Source organism: Tursiops truncatus, chromosome 15 (genome assembly GCF_011762595.2).
Source record: "Tursiops truncatus isolate mTurTru1 chromosome 15, mTurTru1.mat.Y, whole genome shotgun sequence".
Classification (NCBI taxonomy): Eukaryota; Metazoa; Chordata; class Mammalia; order Artiodactyla; family Delphinidae; genus Tursiops; species Tursiops truncatus.
The window spans coordinates 71,174,230-71,192,814 of NC_047048.1; the positions used below are offsets into that span (position 1 = coordinate 71,174,230).

At 37.8% G+C, this 18,585-nt stretch overlaps 1 protein-coding gene across 8 annotated transcripts in view; it reads left to right on the forward strand.

The window, feature by feature from the left end:
• The window catches only part of STK4 (serine/threonine kinase 4), a 127,552-nt gene that overhangs the window by 45,536 nt on the left and 63,431 nt on the right, over positions 1-18,585 (forward strand). For all 8 annotated transcript variants that reach the window (XR_004522303.2, XM_033841236.2, XM_019943905.3 and 5 more), the window contains one exon: positions 5,822-5,979. Coding sequence is in view for 7 of the 8 variants with exons in the window: in XM_033841236.2 (XP_033697127.1) it covers positions 5,822-5,979 (158 nt within the window). In the remaining variant the exon portion in view is untranslated. The remainder of the gene's footprint in view (positions 1-5,821; positions 5,980-18,585) is intronic.

An 18,585-nucleotide genomic window follows, 5' to 3' on the forward strand; every position in this document is an offset into this window, starting at 1 on the left:
TTATTATCAGTCTATAAAGTCAAACTGTGAACAGGTGCTCTAATTAATTACAGTGTTATTAAGAAAATGTAGGTCACAATAGAAGTGCTATTTCCTCCAATAAACTAAGTACAGTGGTGAAGCGCCCTCCCATATAAGGAATCATTGTGGTGTAAACAGTTAACTTCTGGAATCACTAAATACAGGGATCAAAAATACACCTGTTTTTGAATGCATGTTGTTTCTTGCCAGTTGAGGTGTCTTCCCCTCTCAGTTGATTCATTCATTTCTTCAGCTTTAGTTATATAAAACATTTTAATAACCTATATCTATTGATGATATTTTTATTACAGTTTTGGGCCAAGGAGAATTTAGTCACCTCTTCCATCTATTTTTAAAAAGCCCCCCAAACACCACTAACAACAACAAAAAGAAACTCAAAGAATCAGAGACAGTCTTGTCACAAATATTTGTTGAGTAGGTCTGGTCTTTGGTTTATGTCCACGCACATCTAATTTGTGGCATATTTTAGATTAGAGACGATCAAGTGTCATCATCCCTCCGGAGTAAGAATTCCTTTTGAATGTTTATCAGTACCTAGGCAGAAATATGTTGTCATAAGCCACTGTCAAGTGATAGTATCATGGAACTTTCACAGCTGCAGTGGGACACTAGAAATAATATGGTTCATGGCTTCTTTTGTAGATTGGAACCTATGGTTTAATCAAGATCATATAGTCAGGACCAGAATCTAGATCGTTGAACCCCAGGTTAGGGATTTTTGTAGTGTATTGTGCTGCCTCCAAAATCAGTTTTAGCTGTTCTGAAATCCTGTGCACGCAACCGTTTAACTAATCATTTCACTATAATTAAGTTTCTTATATGCGTGTCCATTTTACTCCTGGGTTATACCTGAATGTGTGATTAGATTAAAAACTTCTCTTATTACAAAATTCACCATAGTTTTGCAACATTGATTTCTAATAAATATTAGATATAATCAGGTCCCTGATACTGATATCAAAAGGTGAAACGAAAGGCATTTTAGATAGAGTTTCTTATTTGTGACCCTTAGTTGTTGAGAGGGACAAAGAATATTAGGTATTTTAACTCCAAAAATATTAGAGATCTTTAAGTGAGTTGCAAAGGGCTATTGTTATCAAATATAGAGGAATTCAAATATGTAGAAAGCAAATGTTCTCATTTTCTCATCTAAACAGTGATAGAAATTAGACAAACAATTCTACTCTAGCTTAAGAGATGTTTCTTTGATCTTTATGACATAGTTTAGATTTAGACCATAGAGATGTTATTGTTAGTGTTTCATCTCCAGTTTAAAGACTTGAATTTCTAAAATCCACCTGTATTGCAACTGAAGGGAATTACTGAGGCATCATAGAAGTATATTGTACCAATTATACAATTTTTATTGTTGGATATGATGTTTTTTTTTAAATTATGTCTTTATGGTTTTTGTAACAGTTCCACAAAAGAACCTATTTTAAATTATCTGTTATTTCTCTCCAGAAGTTACCATTTTTATTGATGAACACATTTCAGTCATTTCTTTGTGCATTTATAGAGAAGGCTGTGTAAACAGACATGAAATGGCAGAAGTAATGAGGAGAGATTGATGCATGATATATACAACTTACCCTCAAATATTGTGTGTATCTTCAAAAAAAGGAGATATTCTGTTTTGTGTGTATTTCCTAAGAAAGAGGATAAAGTGCTTCCTTGGTATAGGTGGGGGATTGTTTCCAGGACCCACCACGGGTACCAGAATCCACAGATGCTTGCAGATGCTCAAGTCCCTTATATGAAGCAGCATAGTATTTGCATATAACCTTCCCATATCTTCCTGTATACTTTAAATCATCTCTAGATTACTTATAATACCTAATACAATGTAAACGTTATGTAAATAGTTGTAAATATAATATAACTGACATGTAAATAGTTGCTGGCTTGGAGCAAATTCTAGTTTTGCTTTTTGGAACTTTCTGGATTTTTTTTTTTCTTTTAATATTTTCGAGTCCTGGTTGGTTGAATCCACAGATGCGGAACCTGCAGATACAGAGTCAACTGTACCCTCTTTTATTACCACAATACAGTTGTCAGGTGGTGATTTTTCTAAAGAAGAGCTTTTCCCTTCTCTCCTAACCCCCTTCACTTTTAGATTATTACTCTGAGCTCATGGACTCTTTTTATTCAGTGTTTTTTGTTTTGTTTTGTTTTGTTTTGTTTTTGATGCTCAGTGTCCCAGAATTTACCGGTGGGAGCCTCTCAAGGTGGCTTCTGTGTCCTATTGATATGTCCGTGTCAGTTTGTGAGTACTTGTTTTTTTTGGCACAAAAAGATATTCCAGGCTCGCTTTGTACTTTTCCTGCCCTAGACCTGGAATCAGCTATTTCTCTTAAGAAGGCTTAGCTCCTTGTGGTGGGGAATGGTATTTGGAAACCAAAATCTGAGTGCTCATTGCTAATGGGGTAGCCATCGCTTCAAGACCTTTTAATAAAAAAAGCTCAGCAAAAATTTTTTTAATAAATCATGAGTTCATGTTGATACCTCGGTTTAAATTCAACACACCAGCATTTTTTGTACCTTCTTCAGTTTCATATTTTGATAATTAAATATTGCCAGATCCCCTTCATAGGGCTTGTACTACTTTGCATCCAAATTCAGCAACGTATGAGAGTGCCTGTGTTGCCACGTCCTTACCAGCAGATGGGGTGTTATCAAGCTTTTGACTTTTGCCAAATTGAAATGTAAGAAATCGCATCTCCAAGTAATTTTGATTTGAATTTCTCTCATGAGTGAACCTACACGTTTTTTTCATGTTTAAGGACTAATTGGGTATCTTTGTGTGTATACTATCTTTAGCCCATGTTTCTACCTTTTTTTGGGTCTTCTTTTCCTTAATTTTTGGAATTCTTTATATATTTGGGAGCTTATCTTCCTAAGATATAAAGAACTCTAAAATTTATTTTTTAAAGAAAATTTTTTTAAAACCTTTATGGTTACTTGTTGCCAATATTCGAGTTCGTCATTTGTCTTTCATCTTGGCTTATAGTGAATGTGTGCTTAATTTTTATTTTTTAATTTATTTTATTTTTGGCCATGCGTCAGATCTTAGTTGCAGCAGATGGGATCTTCGCTGAGGCATGCATGATCTTCCGTTGCGGGGTGCGGGCTCTTCCTTGTGGTGCGTGGGCTTCTCTCTAATTGTGGCACACAGGCTTAGTTGCCCTGCGGCATGTGGGATCTTAGTTCCCCGACCACGGTTCGAACCCATGTCCCCTGCATTGGAAGGTGGATTCTTAACCACTGGACCACCAGGGAAGTCCCTATTTGTGCTTATTAATTTTTAAAAATCTGTGATATTTCCTTCACACAAAGAAAACATCCTTTTTGTTTTTTTAATTGCATCTGGGTTTTTGTCATGGTATGTTAAAAAGCCTTTTTCCTCATTCAGGTTTTAAACACATTGCATTCACACATGTTTTCTTCTAGTACTTATGGTTTCCATTTTTACAGTTAGAGCTCTTATCCATTTGGAGTTTTCCTGGTTGAAGGTATGAGGTGTGGATACAATTTAATCTTTTTTCAAACAGCTATCCAGTTGTTTGGATATCCATTTGGGCTTTCTGCTTTGTTTCTAGACTTTCTATTCTCTTCAGCTGGTCTGAACCTAGTATCTGGTCCGGATTTGTTTTATGGCTGCACCGTGTGGCATCTTAGTTCCCCAACCAGGGATCGAATCCACACCCCCTGCATTGGGAGCGTGAAGTCTTAACCACTGGACTGCCAGGGAAGTCGCAGAATATTTTGTATAAAAGTACACTGCATACTGCGTATTTCAGCCATCTATAGCACTGTCACAGCTGCTCGGCTCAGGAGGCCCTCTAAACGCCCCTTCTGATGTGTAGGATTATGGGTAGGTTTGCTACAGAGTTGTCTCCAAGCCAGCCTTCTCCTCTGGTGGTCCCAGAGGAAGGCACTCATCAAAAGGACTTTCCATCCGAACTTGTCAGGAAATTCAAAACACCCCCATTTTTACAAGTTTTGTTGCATTTCCTTCAGAACTGTATTATGAAATAATACCTTAAATTTAATTTAAAAAGTAAACAAAATAAGCGTGAAAAGCACTTAACATCGTACCTAGAACAGACAAAACAAAACAGACATTCAGCACATAATTGTTGACTGGTCCTAGCACATATTGTGTTTGATCCCTAATAAATGAGGGGGCAACAGTGAAGTAAGCTATTGGCAGCATCTGGAAGTGGGCAAATCTGAGATTGGCTGCTGTTGAACTTGGCAGTGGTGATGGTGAGTAAGATGACAAATATCTGAGAGGCAGTCAGGGCGCTGGCTCGAAACTGGGACTAGGCAGATGTCAAGAGATAAGACTGCCTGGAACAAGGGTTCTTGGAGAGGAAATACTTGCTGTTCTTTATCTCCTGGACTATTACCCATTCACTTCTTAAGGCTCTGAACCTTTTGGTCCTTTTTTCTGGTTCCTGGGGGAAAAGGCAGTATAAATCCACATGTTCATGCAAAGTACTGAAAAAAAAACTTCTGTACTTCCCAGTATAAGACTGCCGTGAAGTAGGTGCATTCAGCTAACTAGGTTTTTAAGTCATGCCAGGTAAAGTTATTCTTTCGGTGATTGTTACTAGTTCTAACTAGTAACTGCTGTATTCTGCTCTCATATGGTAACTGCTGTTACATAACTACTGATTCTGCTCTGCTATATAGCTACCCTGCTATGTGACTGCTAACCTAAGCCCTTCTACCAGTCTTCCCTGACCACCCATCTTGCAAGATTTCTTCATCTCCTGGGCACATGTAACTCTTACAATCAGTTCTATCTATTTAATATTTATCCTATACTGTCTTCTTTTAAAAAATATTTAAAAGAATTAAATAAAATCACCTATAATCCTACTATCAGAGACAAATCCTGTTAACATTTTGGTATATTTTTTTCTAGTCTTTTTTTTTTCTCTTATGTGTATGGTTTTACAGAGTTGAGATTGTACTGTATATATAATATCTTATTTTTTTCTCCTTTATCATATTTAAAAGTTATATAGGGCTTCCCTGGTGGCGCAGTGGTTGAGAGTCCGCCTGCCGATGCAGGGGATGCAGGTTCGTGCCCCGGTCCGGGAAGATCCCACATGCCGCAGAGCGTCTGGGCCCGTGAGCCATGGCCGCTGAGCCTGCGCCTCTGGAGCCTGTGCTCCGCAACGGGAGAGGCCACAACAGTGAAAGGCCCGCACACCGCCAAAAAAAAAAAAAAAAAAAAAGTTATATAATATTTCATGGAGTGGGTTGTGATTTACTTAGATTTTCTTTTTCATGCCTATTTTTCTCATTATTCAAATTAGATTATGATTTTGCCAAGGGAAATCAATCACTATGATATCATCCCCCCTTCCTGACTCTAATTCCTGTAGAGCATATTATATATGTAAATGATTAATAAATATTTTGGCTTGCTTCTCAGTTTTCGGTCTAAATGTTATAGGAACTCTTTGCTATAGGGGATCCAAAAAGTATTACTTGTAGCTGATGTAGAGTTATTGCATCACTAAGTCTTCCCATTTAGAAAAAGGGACCCTGGGGGGGGCTATAATCCTCTGAAATTCTATGAAAAGTATTTTGAGTGAGCATTTGTGCTTTTTCCTATAGTTTTCACTAGAATCTTGAAGGACTCTTTATCTAACAAAAAGCCACTGATTCCATGACCTTAGCCCATCTGGAGACAGATCCATTTACTAAACTTATCTGAAATCTGAGATACTGTATTTCATCTTTTGTTTTTCTTGGTTTTCAGGAAGGGATGAGACCATGCAGCCTGCAAGACCATCTTTCCTTGAATACTTTGAACAAAAAGAAAAGGAAAATCAAATCAACAGCTTTGGCAAGAGTGTCCCTGGCCCACTGAAGAACTCTTCAGATTGGAAAGTTCCACAGGATGGAGACTATGAGTTCGTAAGTAGACTTGGAAGCAGATGGTCATGTCTGCGGGGGAAAGTTGTTTGAAATATCACACATCCAATTCTGTCATTTCACTGAAAGTGCAAAGTGCTTGAGCATTTTATTGTGCAGCTCACAGCTCCTCTAAACGCGCCTGGCGGCAGCTCCTGGGCTAAGAGCCTCAGGAGTCTGAGACAACATTTTGACTGACATTTGAGCTGTTCCGAGGGCCCCCAATTAATTAGTGGCATCTTTTTTGGTTTAGTAATTACTTATTCACTTGCCATTTTTCCTTTTATTGAGTTTGAATTTGTTAATGGTAAAAGAAATATTTAGTCATCCAGTGAAGATGCACTGTCTTTACTAGTTTATCTGGGATTGTGATCTTATATTTAAGAATTAGACTGGAGGGCAGTTAGCGCTATTTTGTAGTGTCTTTGTTGTTTGGCTAACCATTATCCTAATTTCAGTCTCTCTGAGAGGATTATTCTGGATTTTGTCCGAGGCTGGATATTACATAATTCCAAAGTTTCATAGGAAAAACAGGGTGTGTATTTCCTCTTTCTGCTGTGGAACATTTCTCCCTCAACCACGGACACTTGTTAATGTTCACAGAGATTTAATGTGTAGAGGCAGTAAAAAAAAAAAATGTGCAAAAAAAAAAAGCTAAGGAGTCTGCATTCCTTTTCTAGAAAAGGATTTTCTCTTTAGGAGTATTTAATTTTTACACTCTTAAATTCTGTCATAATTCTGTTGTTTATAAGAACTTAGTTTGCACATAGATTTGGATTTGGGGAGGCTCTCTAGTCCTGGCTTTCTCCTATCCTACTGACCGGTCTAGAGGAAATGATGTCATTCTTCCATAACATAGTTTCTGCTTTTGTTGAGTAACAGGAATGTCATAGTTTATACAACTAAACTGGTCCTTTTGAGGACCAGAATAATTCACCTGAGGTTATTTAACCGATTGGTCCCTGAACCCATGTTAGGACCCAGGTTCATTCGTTTTATCATCTGTTTGTTCACTCATTTATTTATTAGCTCTTTGAGTGCAGTATGTGCTTGACACTCTTCTAGGGATATAGTGGTGAACAGAACAGTCAAAAACTTATCCCTCTTGGAGGTTTCATTTTAGAAGAAGGAAAATAAGGAAGTAAAATGTTTAGCGTGTCAGATAGTGGTAAGTGTTGTAGCAAGTTTGAAGCAGGAAAAGGAGATTGGTGGGGAAGGGAAGGAGAGGGAGAGGGAGGGAGTGTGTGTGTGTGTGTAAATTTGTAGCAATTTAAAATAATGAGTTAAGGAAGTTCTCATTGGTAAGAAGATGAGAGAGTGAACTTCGTGACTACCCAGAGAAAGAGCTTTCCAGGCAGCTGGAGTAGCAAATGTAAAGGTCCTGAGGCAGGAACTTGCTTAGTGTGTTTGCAGAACAGTGAAGTGAATAGTATGTTTGGAATGGCATCAAGGGGATGTGTTGTAGCAGGAAATGAGATCAGAGATGTAATGGGGAGTCAGACAACGTTAGGGCTTTTGTGTAATAATAAGGACTTTAGCTTTTAGTCTGAGTGAAATGGAAAGCTACTGGCAAGATGTGACTTGATCCTACTTATGTTTTGAAAACATTGTATTGGTTGCTATATTAATGTACTACAGGAAGACTAGATTTTGTGAACACAGGTGTAGTGTTGTTACCTACTATATAGAAGAGGCCAAATATGGGGCACGTCTGCTGCCATTCCTCTCTTCTAGGTCTTTGGCATTCATATTTTCCACTGAGTCAGGATCCACCTTCAGAATCCTTCTTAACACAGTGTTCCAGGCCGACACTGTTAATCAGAGTAGACTCAGAGATTTGAATCTTCATGTTTGCGATTCCATGTTGCCTCTGGAGTTGTCGTGGACATCTTTGTAAGGACTGATTTTCTCAGTTTAGTGAGTCTTTAGGTAAAGATGAAACAACTTCTGGGTACCAAATCACATCACCATTGTGACAGAATGCTTAAGAATCCTCAAATCTGTATTCCCAGGTCTAGTTAATGATCCTGAGATTCCAGTCACTTTAAGCTAATCATTAATTTGGGATCAGCAGTTCCAGTGTTTGAAGAATTCACTTCTCTCTGCCACAGCCTTCCCATACTAAGATCATTGCCAGAGAACTTATTTTGATAGGCAGGCTACTTATGCAAAGGGGCTTTAGTAGGTCTTTAGAGAGAGAGCTTTTTATCTGGGAAGGAGATAACTGTTGGAGGGAGTGGGCCCATGAGCACAGTGACTAGGTTAGCACATTGCCCAACCTGTATTATTCCTGGCTGGTGCAGGAGAAAGGTCCTGAGACTTATCAGAGGTTATAAACTGGCATCATCCAGCCCACACACCGTTTTTGTGTGTCCTCCACAGTATTTAAAAGTTTTAAATTAGTTGCCTATGTTTAAAAATTGAGAGCTTCTACATGAAATGTCGGAACTCCAGCTTCTTTTGAAAGCTTGGAAGAGCTGACCGTAAAAGACCTGCATTTTTGGTTGATGGCTGTCCGGAGCTGAGTAGCAGCTGCCTCTTCGGGTCTGACCTCTCTAGTTCTCCTCAAGATCTGATCGACTTCACTCACTTGTATTAAGTATCTAACCTGTCTGGCATTTTTAGGACATTTGATCTGGGGACTTGTGCTCTAAATCATTTGGATTTGTATATGTCCACAGTGTGTCTGAGCCAACCCATCCTGACATATAAAATTTTATTCTAATTTTACCTTGAAAATTTCAGGAGAATTTATTTTAAAATTCTCTTTTAAGAGAATTTCAAGATAAACAATGAAAGACAGTTGAGGTGGAGTATATATGAGCTACTACACCAAAAAGTTCCAAAGAGCAGATGAAAACTATTTTTAATGCCTTGATATTCTTGCTGTATCACCTTCATCCCAAATCAAGCATTTAAAATAATAGTCTCAAAGAGTGTTTCCCAAAGTGTGATTCCCAGGCCAGCAGTGTCAGCATCACCTGGAAACCTGTTGGAAATGGTTTCTCAGGCCACACCCGAGACACACTAAATCAGAATCTCTGGAGACAGTGCCCAGTAATCTGTGTTTTAACCTACCTTATGCATGATCCTAACCTGCTAAATTCACATAAATTTCTTCTTTCTTTCCTGTTAGGTACTATAGAAATTCTAAAATCACATGTATTCGTATTTTATTAACATTGCATGACTTTAAAATTTCCTTTTTACTCCCCTTTTGAGTCTCCTGTACTCTTATTGGAGGTACCAAAGCAGTACCGAAAATCAGGAAAATGTACATTTGAAAGTGACATCTGGCATAGAAGGAACCAGTTTGTTGAGTGAACAAAGTGTTCTGAGTAACCTCACTAAGCTTGAAGAAGGATGTGTGTCAGACTAGCCGTCCTGTTCCCCCAGCCATCTCTTACAGACTTTCTGATTTCCCAGCGGGCAGTATTTAGTTATAAAGAAGATATTCTCTTTCTTCCTGTGAAGGCAATTGCTATTTTGAAATGAAACTTTTTGCCCAAAATGGCAAATGGGAAGTAACTAAATCATCAACAGTGGCAGAACTTGATACTGACAAAAAACTTCATATTTTCATCTGAAACTGAATTCTTGTTGCATTTCTAAAATTGAATTGCCTTATTTGCCAAATTGAAAAAGCAACAAAGATTTCCTTTAATTTTTGAGGCATATTAAAGTGTAAATAAAAAGTGCTTGCAAATGCAATATTCTCTCCAATTAGTATTTCATAGTCTATAAACAGATGCATTTTTGGAAATGAATGTTGCTTTTATGAGAATTCAAACCCTCCCATTTTGCCATCGTAAAGCCACGAAAAGCTGTCAGCTTAAACCCACTTTGGCTCATAGATCTTCCAAAAACACACTGTAATATTTTCGTCTAAGAAGGCTTAGTACCAAGAGGGTGAACAAGACAGACAAGACCCAGGCTCTCCTGGAGTTGACTGTGGTGAGGGAAACAGACCTTAAGTCAGGTAATATACCAGTTCAGGTAATAGTGGCTATTTAAAAAAAAAAAGCACAGTAAGAGAGTGATGAACAATGATATTCAGCAAGACCTGAATAAAGAGGGGAAGCCAGGCATGGGAAGGGGGAGGGAAGAAGTACAAAGTCTGAAGCAGGACACGGTGAGTGTATGTAAGGAGCAGAATGACACACAGGGTAGCAGTCCATCATAAGCACATCAGTAATCCCAATACACACGAGTGCATTAAAATCACTGCACTCGTGAATGTGGAGACTCTGGATAAAATAATAGTCTGGATAAAATAACTCTGGATAAAAATAACAGTCAAAATTCAGCAAAATACTGTTTATAAGAGATATAGCTAAAAGAAAATATCACCAAAAAGTTTAAAACAGAGGAATGGAAAAAGATACGGTAGGCAAATATTCCTAAAAGAAAGTCGGTGAAACAATATTAATATCAGATAAGATAGAATCCAAGACAAAGGAACATTACCTGGGAAAGGGGCATATTTTAAGTTGCTAAAAGGTGTGCTTGATCCAGAGGACAAAAGTCATGAACCTATATATATTTATCCCAAAGCATATATATTTATCCCAAACCAATAGAAATACAAGGAGCAACGAGAAAACTGCAGTCATAGTTGATGGCTTACATATTCTTCTCTCAAAATTTGATACTTCTGTTAGATAAAAAACCAAAACTAACACAATGAACACGGTTGATAAAACAGAAAATAGGAACACTTTTCAAATATTCGTGAAAATTTTAAAACATATATGGAATAGTCACAAAATTTGACTACGTTTTAAAGTGCTTGAAAAAAATCTCAGTACAGAAGTCATCCAGGCCACATTCACCAACTATAATAAATAAAATTGGAAATTAACAAGAATAAAGTAGCCAAAGCCACTTTATTACACTTGGAAATGTAAAAGTATATTTCTGAATAATTCTTGTTTTAAAGATAAAATCAAAACAGAAATTATAAAATGTTGAGAAATGAATTATAAGAACCGCACAAAATCCAGATCACTGTCATTTAAACCTGTGGGATGAAGCAAAAACGGTATTCATAGGAAGATTCATAGCCTTAATTGTATTTTCTTTTTAGAATACAAGAAAGATTGTAAATAAGAGAAAAATAAAGGTAAAAGCAGAATTTAATGAAATAGAAAACAAACAAAATTTGGGTCAGTAAAACCAAAAGTTGCTTCTTTGAAAGGAACCGACATTTGGCAGAATTGATCAAATTAAAAAGGAAGAAGATACCCTAAACTATAGTAGAGGAAAGGGGAGAGAATGTTACTAGAGATAGAACAATGTAAGAATGGGAAGAGAATATTATTGTTTAAAATTTTATATCATTATATTTGAGAACCTAGATAACCAGATGTTTAAACATTATACCATAGTTAGTTCCTATATGGAAGTGTAATTGCATAAAAATATCCAAGATACTTTTGAAAAAGAAGACAATGAGGTTGGATTTATGTGTACAACACCACAATAACAAAAGCATTGCGATATTGCCAGAAGAAAACACAGATCAATGGTAAGAGGATAGAGCTGAGAAATATACCTGTGTATATTATAGGAATTTATTATATAATAATGATAAAATGCAGAATAATGCAAGCTGTGTGATACCATTTGTGTAAATTTTTAAAAAACTGCAAACCATGCTACATATTTCTGTTACGTACATATGCAACTGTATAGATAAAAAAGATAGGATATAAAACTACTTGATAAGAGTCACTGCCTTTGAGGAGAAGAACTTCAGTTTTAACTTTTTAAAGTGGGAATATATTACAATATTAACATATTACTCGCTTAAATTAAAAAAAAATAGAGTGAGATATGTTTTTTTTAATTCTATCAATGCTTAGATTTCCCTGGTTTTAGTCTAAATGGAATTAGCCAGAGCTTCTGCAGACCTAGATGAACGACAGTACTTTTCAATCTTACTAACTTTGCAAGGATTGCTGATTATCAGCTCTTGGTATATTAGGTTTTGGAGCAAGTTCCCTATTTATTCAAATAAAGTTGTCTCCAGATTTCTTATGACTTATTCTTTAAAAAGAGTTGGTAATAGCTGGCCCCCACTTACTAATTCAACCTCTGGACACTGAAGTCCTCTTTGTGTGAACAGCCAAGACTGTAAGATCCTTGACGGCTGGGATTTTTACTCATCTCTGTATTCCTAACACCTTGCAATTGCCTAGCTTATTGTTAGTACATACTTTTCAGTTAAACTCAGAGGCAGTCTCTGGATTAATTCAACATATTTAGTCACTACCCTGAGAAAGTACATAGCGTAGCAGAAAAGACAATCAAATAATTTTGATACCTTGTGCTAATAATAGCTTACATTTATTGAGAACTTACTTTGTGCCAGGCATTGGTGTAAGATTCTTTAAGTATATTAGCTCAGTCCTTATAACCATCCCAGGAGGTAGGCACTATTATTGCCATTTTATGGATGAGAACACTGAGTCTTAAAGGGAGTAAGTACTTGAATAAAGTTATACAGATAGCAAATGGCACAGCAGGGATTTGGCTCTAGAGCCTAGACTCTTAACCACCTATACTTTATGGCCTCTCTCTAGATATTCTGGTAAATTCTGTCCATAAAGTACATATAAAAACGTGTAGTAGGAGCCCAGAAGAGAGAGCAAGAACTTCAGTACAAAGAACCCCAGGGGAGGCATCAAGAAGTCTCATTTGAAGTGTATTTTGGGTTTTTTTGTTCGTTTTTTGTTTTTTAAAATTTAATTAATTAATTTTTGGCTGCGTTGGGTCTTCGTTGCTGCGTGGGGGCTACTCTTGGTTAAAGTGCAGGGGCTTCTCGTTGCGGTGGCTTCTTTTGTCGTGGAGCATGGGCTTTAGGCGTGCAGGCTACAGTAGTTGTGGCTCACGGGCTCTAGAGCGCAGGTTCAGTAGTTGTGGCGCATGGGCTTAGTTGCTCCGCAGCATGTGGGATCTTCCTGGACCAGGGCTCAAACCCGTGTTCTCAACCACTGCACCACCAGGGAAGCCCTTGAAGTGTGTTTTGAAAGATGAATAGGAATTCTCGAGCTAGAGAAGGCGGGAAAGGACATTGTAAGCACAGAGACAGAGAGAGGGAAGTGTGTGTGTGGAGGCATTAAGGGGTGTGGAATGGCCAGGAAGTCCTAAGCAATGGTGTTTGGAATCTAGGGGTGTGGGTGTGCAAGGAAGGGGGGAGGGGGCGATGGTGAGCCCTTCAGGTGAAGTAAATTAGCGCCCTTATTTTGGGGGGGGAAATATTTAGTACACTTTTAGATTTTTCCTTGATGTATCAGAGAAATTAAAAATAGAATCCTAATGCAGCACAAAGAGCTAAGCTAACATCCCCCTGAAGTTGTGTGATAATGGGTCCATCAGGATATAAAACCACCAAACTGTTAACTCAAAATTAATTTGATAAAAGTAACAGAACCTGAACAAGATTGATTGTTTGGGTTGCGTGGATAGTTACAAGCCATTCAGATGGCTTTTTGTGGTAGGGAAGGATAAACTTTAGCACTGAGTTTTTCCCTGGAGGGAAAAAGCCTATGATTTTATGAGACTTTATCGTAACCATTCTTTCCTAGATCAGGGCTCCAAACAAGATTTATTTGGGGGCTTCCCTGGTGGCGCGGTGGTTGAGAGTCCGCCTGCCGTTGCATGGGACATGGGTTCGTGCCCCCGTCCAGGAAGATCCCACATGCAGCGGAGCGTCTGGGCCCGTGAGCCATGGCCGCTGAGCCTGCGCGTCCGGAGCCTGTGCTCCGCAACGGGAGAGGCCACAGCAGTGAGAGGCCCGCGTACCGCAAAAAAAAAAAAGGATTTATTTGGGTTTTTATTATGAAGCTTTACTGAATTGTCAGGGCATAATCAAGTACTCATTTCTTATTAGATGACACTTTTTACTTTTGGCTGTACACTTTAGAAAGTAGACATTTGGTGGGAGATGAGAATTATTGCTACCTTATTTATAATTTAAACTCACGATTGATATGGTGGCAGAAACGTTTTATTTACTCATGTTTACATTACTACTCTTAAGGGTGCATCTTATGCTTTCAGGGAACCCAGGTATCTACAACTTGAAACTTTATCTGCCGTTTTGTAGAAACAAAAGAAACACTCCCCAAACGTCTGTCTTTTATTGTCCATTTATTTCAAGATGAGTTTTAAAAACGCACATCCTTAAATATCCCAGCCTCCATTAGTAAGATAGAATGTAATGAATTCCCATCACTCGGCTATAACAATCATCAACTCGTGGCTATTTTTATTTTATCTAATCCTCCTCTGCCGCTGTTCACCACTCCTACCACATGGTTATTCTGAAGCAAATCCCAGGCATATTTCATTTTAAATATTTCCATACATACCTATAAAAGAGTAAAGATCCCTTTACAAAAACATAACCACAATACCATCATCATACCTTTAAAAATTAAGAATAATAATTCTTTAATCCCATAAAATACCTTGTCGATGTTCAGTTTTCCCCAGTCATCTCATGCTATTTTCTCATTTGCTTTCTGATTTTAGATATTGCTTTTTATTGTTTCTCTTTATAATTATACAAACTAATTCGTTCCAAAGGCAAACTACAAAACAAAGTTATTCAGATTTGGCTTCTGTCCCTATTCCCTCTACTTTGTTTCCTCCTTTTTTGTTGTTTCATTTTGGTTATATGTATACAGTCATCCCTCAGCATCCGTGGGGCATTGGTTCCAGGAGCTGCAACACATGGCAAAATCGGAGGATGCTGAAGTCCCATAGTTGGCCCTCTATGCCTGTGAGTTCTGCATCTGTGGATTCAGCCAACTGTGGATGATCCGTGGAGGGCCAACTGTATACAAATACATGTATGTTTGTACTCCCATTCATAGGTAAGAAGTGTGCTGTACACACTTTAATCTGCCTTTCTGTTTTCACTTAACTGTATGTCCTAGGAATCACTCCACAGAAGTATATAGGGATATTCATTACTTTTTTCCCTGATGCTTAGTATTCTGTTGTGAAGATGTACAGTAGTTTATTCAGCCAGTCCTCTGTTGATAGACAAGCGGGTTGTTTGTAGTGGTTTTCAGGTTGATCACTTCATAAACCTATTCATAAACAGAGATTGAAACTTTTTATAATTGCTACCTTTGTTTTTTAACGTAGCTGTAGCCTTTCAGTTTTGAGAAGCGAGTTACATACTTTAAGTCTCTGTAGCTTTTTTTTTTTCTTTTTTGTAGTTATGTTGTCTTTTGTTTCACTAGCAATGAGTAGATTGATTCAGTGGTATCCCTCTGCTACAATCTGGTGCTGGTTATATAAACTAACTAGGCTCTGCTTGAGTCATAAACCCTGTGTCACAGGAGTGTGCGTAATCATATCCCCGCAAACATTGTTAGATGCTCCAGGTATCCAAATGTTGCCAGGTTGGTATTAAGAACCAAAAGAATCCCTGGAGGCCTGGGATTCCTAATTGCTGTAATCAGAACCTGAAATTTCTTAAGTTTGAATCTCATTACAACTGAAGCCAGATTTGGGTCAGTTACTTTAATTTTGCTAAATTTGAAGTCAGAAAAGAAAAAGAAAAACAACTCTACGTTTAGTATTATTTACTCATCATCAATCAGAAGCTTCCAAACATTTTGAAATGTAAATTAGTTATTAATCTAGAAAGCAGAGCTTTCCATTTTCAGTTGAGGTGAGTGTAAATTATTTTTCTTACTGCCGAATCCACAGCCATGACATTGAATTGTGGTCTCATTTACCTAGACCTATCTTTTTTCACTCTTCTTCCTTTGAGCTGTCAGATTCTTTCTTCAGTCTTTCTTCTTCGCTTCCCCTCCCTTTTTTTTTCTCACACGGACTCTCGGCAGGTCAGTAATCTATATTCCTGGGACATGAAATGTTGAGAAGATAGGGAAAAGGTTTATGCCAGTTTTCTCACCCCCATCCAAAGGCAGGATCTCTATTAGAGTTTTGAAAGTAGTATTTGCTTTTGTAGCCTAGTACCTCTGAAAGAAAAATGATGATGTAGGACTCTTTTCATTCCTCGAGATATAGTACTTACATCATTTCCCTCCCCAAATGTCACCATATTTACTTAAAAATCCCGATGCTTCATCACTCAAGCGAAATACAGCAGAATTGAGCATCTTTTGTCTTTGATGCCATGTTCACTCCAAGCACCAATAATTCTGAATGGAACGCGTGTCTCTTTTTCTTTCTTCATCTCACTATTGGAGTTCGATGCTGATGTTACTGAGATTTTGAGCTGCCAGTGTAAGGAAGAAGAGGTATTGAGAAGATGATTCAGTGAGGAGAAGGCTGATTGATGGTAATTTACTGTATTGTAAAGGCATAACTCATTGGGTGTATTGATTGTTCTCTACGTCCTAGTTTTTGTAAAGGAAAATATGAGATTTCACATTTATTTAGAGGGTCTTATAAGGTTGTAGTCGGGTCTATTTCTAAGGAAATATATTATGCCTGTGTGTACTAAGTGACTACTGTTTTGGTTGAGGTGGTGTGTATGCCTGGGTAGTTTAGATCACTACAGTCAGACTGTTAGGTTTCTCATCCTGACTTTACCATTTATTGAGTACTTTAGGGCCAGTTTCTTCTCCCTGTGCCTCAGTTTCCTCACTGTAAAATGGAGAAAATACTGCTACCTATAGGATAGATTTTGTGTGTGAGTGAGAATTAAGTGTGGTAATGCCTATAAAGTGCCTTCAACATAATAGGCATTTCATAAACGTTAACTTCCCCTCCCTTCTCCCTTCCTTTCCTGAAGCACCGTCGATGAAGTAAATTTCAGTAACCTAAACCCCTTTCCCCACTGATTTGCCGTTGACTTTCATTATAAAACCAGAGGTACATTCCCAAAGAAAACTTGCTCCCAAAGAGGCTGATTTAAAACTGCTCTAAAAGAGAGGAATCAGAACTATTACAGCTGGAAATTGATTACCCAAAGTGGTCATGGGTATCATTTTTAGAACTTCTCAATGCTTTCTTTTTTTTATTATTTTATTTATTTATTTATTTTACATCTTTGTTGGAATATAATTGCTTTACAGTGTTGTGTTAGTTTCTGCTGTATAACAAAGTGAATCAGCTATACGTATACATATATCCCCATATCCCCTCCCTCTTGCATCTCCCTCCTACCCTCCCTATCCCACCCCTCTAGGTGGTCACACAGCACCGGGCTGATCTCAGTGCTTTCTTGCTTTCCCTTACTTCTCTGTTCCATATGGCTTTCCTTTGTACCCACCCCCCATTTCATAAACTATTAACATTACTGATATTTTTCAAATCACACTGACTACTTCCACTGCAGCACACACTTTTCACCAATAGATGCCACCCTCTCACTTCTTGTGTGCCCAGCTTCCTGGGTAGAATGATTTCCTTGTGATACAGAGAGGTTGCCAGCTGTGTAAAATTAATGATAACATTCCTTCATCAACCTGAGAGTTGGACGTTGCTTGAAAATAGGTGTACCTTGTAACTTAGACTAGTAGAATGAACATCAGATTATGTCAGAAGAGGGTTGAACGGCCCTGGCTTTAGCTGGGAGCTGGGATGAGTGACTTTTCTCTTTCAGGTTTGTGTTTCAGGTTTGCGGTATGTAAAAATCAAGCATAATTCCGACTGTCCTGCTTTTCCTCCATGGTTAGAGGAAGGATCAAATGAAACGTCAGTTGGGGTTATTTGAACCAAGTTTATTTTTAGAACGATGATAGAATTCTATTAGCTGAGGATTGTAAAGCTGTTTATGTTTGCTTTTGGTTCATTGTGTATTAGTATTGTTGCTTATTTTATTATTATTTTACTTTTTATTTTACCTTTGTGAAAAAAAGAATTAGATCTTTGAACAAGAACCGATAATCCAGAGACAAAGCCAAAGGAGCCGTTAAGCCCGTTAAGCCCAGACTCCTGGAATGCGTCTGTTTGCTGATGACAGTAATGCCATCATATTAGGTTAATACAGCATTTAATAGAGTTAAAGGTGCATTCGTATTTTCCTCTTTAACTTGGTGATTCGTACAGTGTACCTGTGAGAGGGGCAAGAGGAGGGTCTTATCCCATTTATAGTTTGAGGATCTGAAATCCAGACATAAAAAGGCAACTTTCCTACTTTAATGCCAGAATCAAGTCTAGAACCCAAATCCCCAGGTTGCTTCCTGTCTCTGTTAACTCTTGGGTATTTTCTCACAGGAAAAACAAAACAAACTGTGCGCTCCAGTGACATACTAGATACTTATTTAACTTTACAAAGCAGGTGAAAGAATCTTCTTTCAGAAAATACGTGATGGGGGTTCTAGTGACCAGGAAGAATGGTTTCAGGTTTATCGAGTCTCAGTGGGAATTTTGTAATAGTAAGAGAGTACTTATTATTGACCGGAATGATTTTTTCATGCTTATTCAGAACACAATGTAGATTGACAGGCTTTGCATTTCATCAATTATTTACATAAGTAATTCCCCTTGTCGGAACAATGTAATTTTTACCTTCTTTTGATGTTCTTTATTATTTACTTTGTAACCGTGGGTTTTACAGTAGTTGTGATGTTGTTCAGGAAAAGTCATGCTCACTATAAAAAGGCATTATTATTT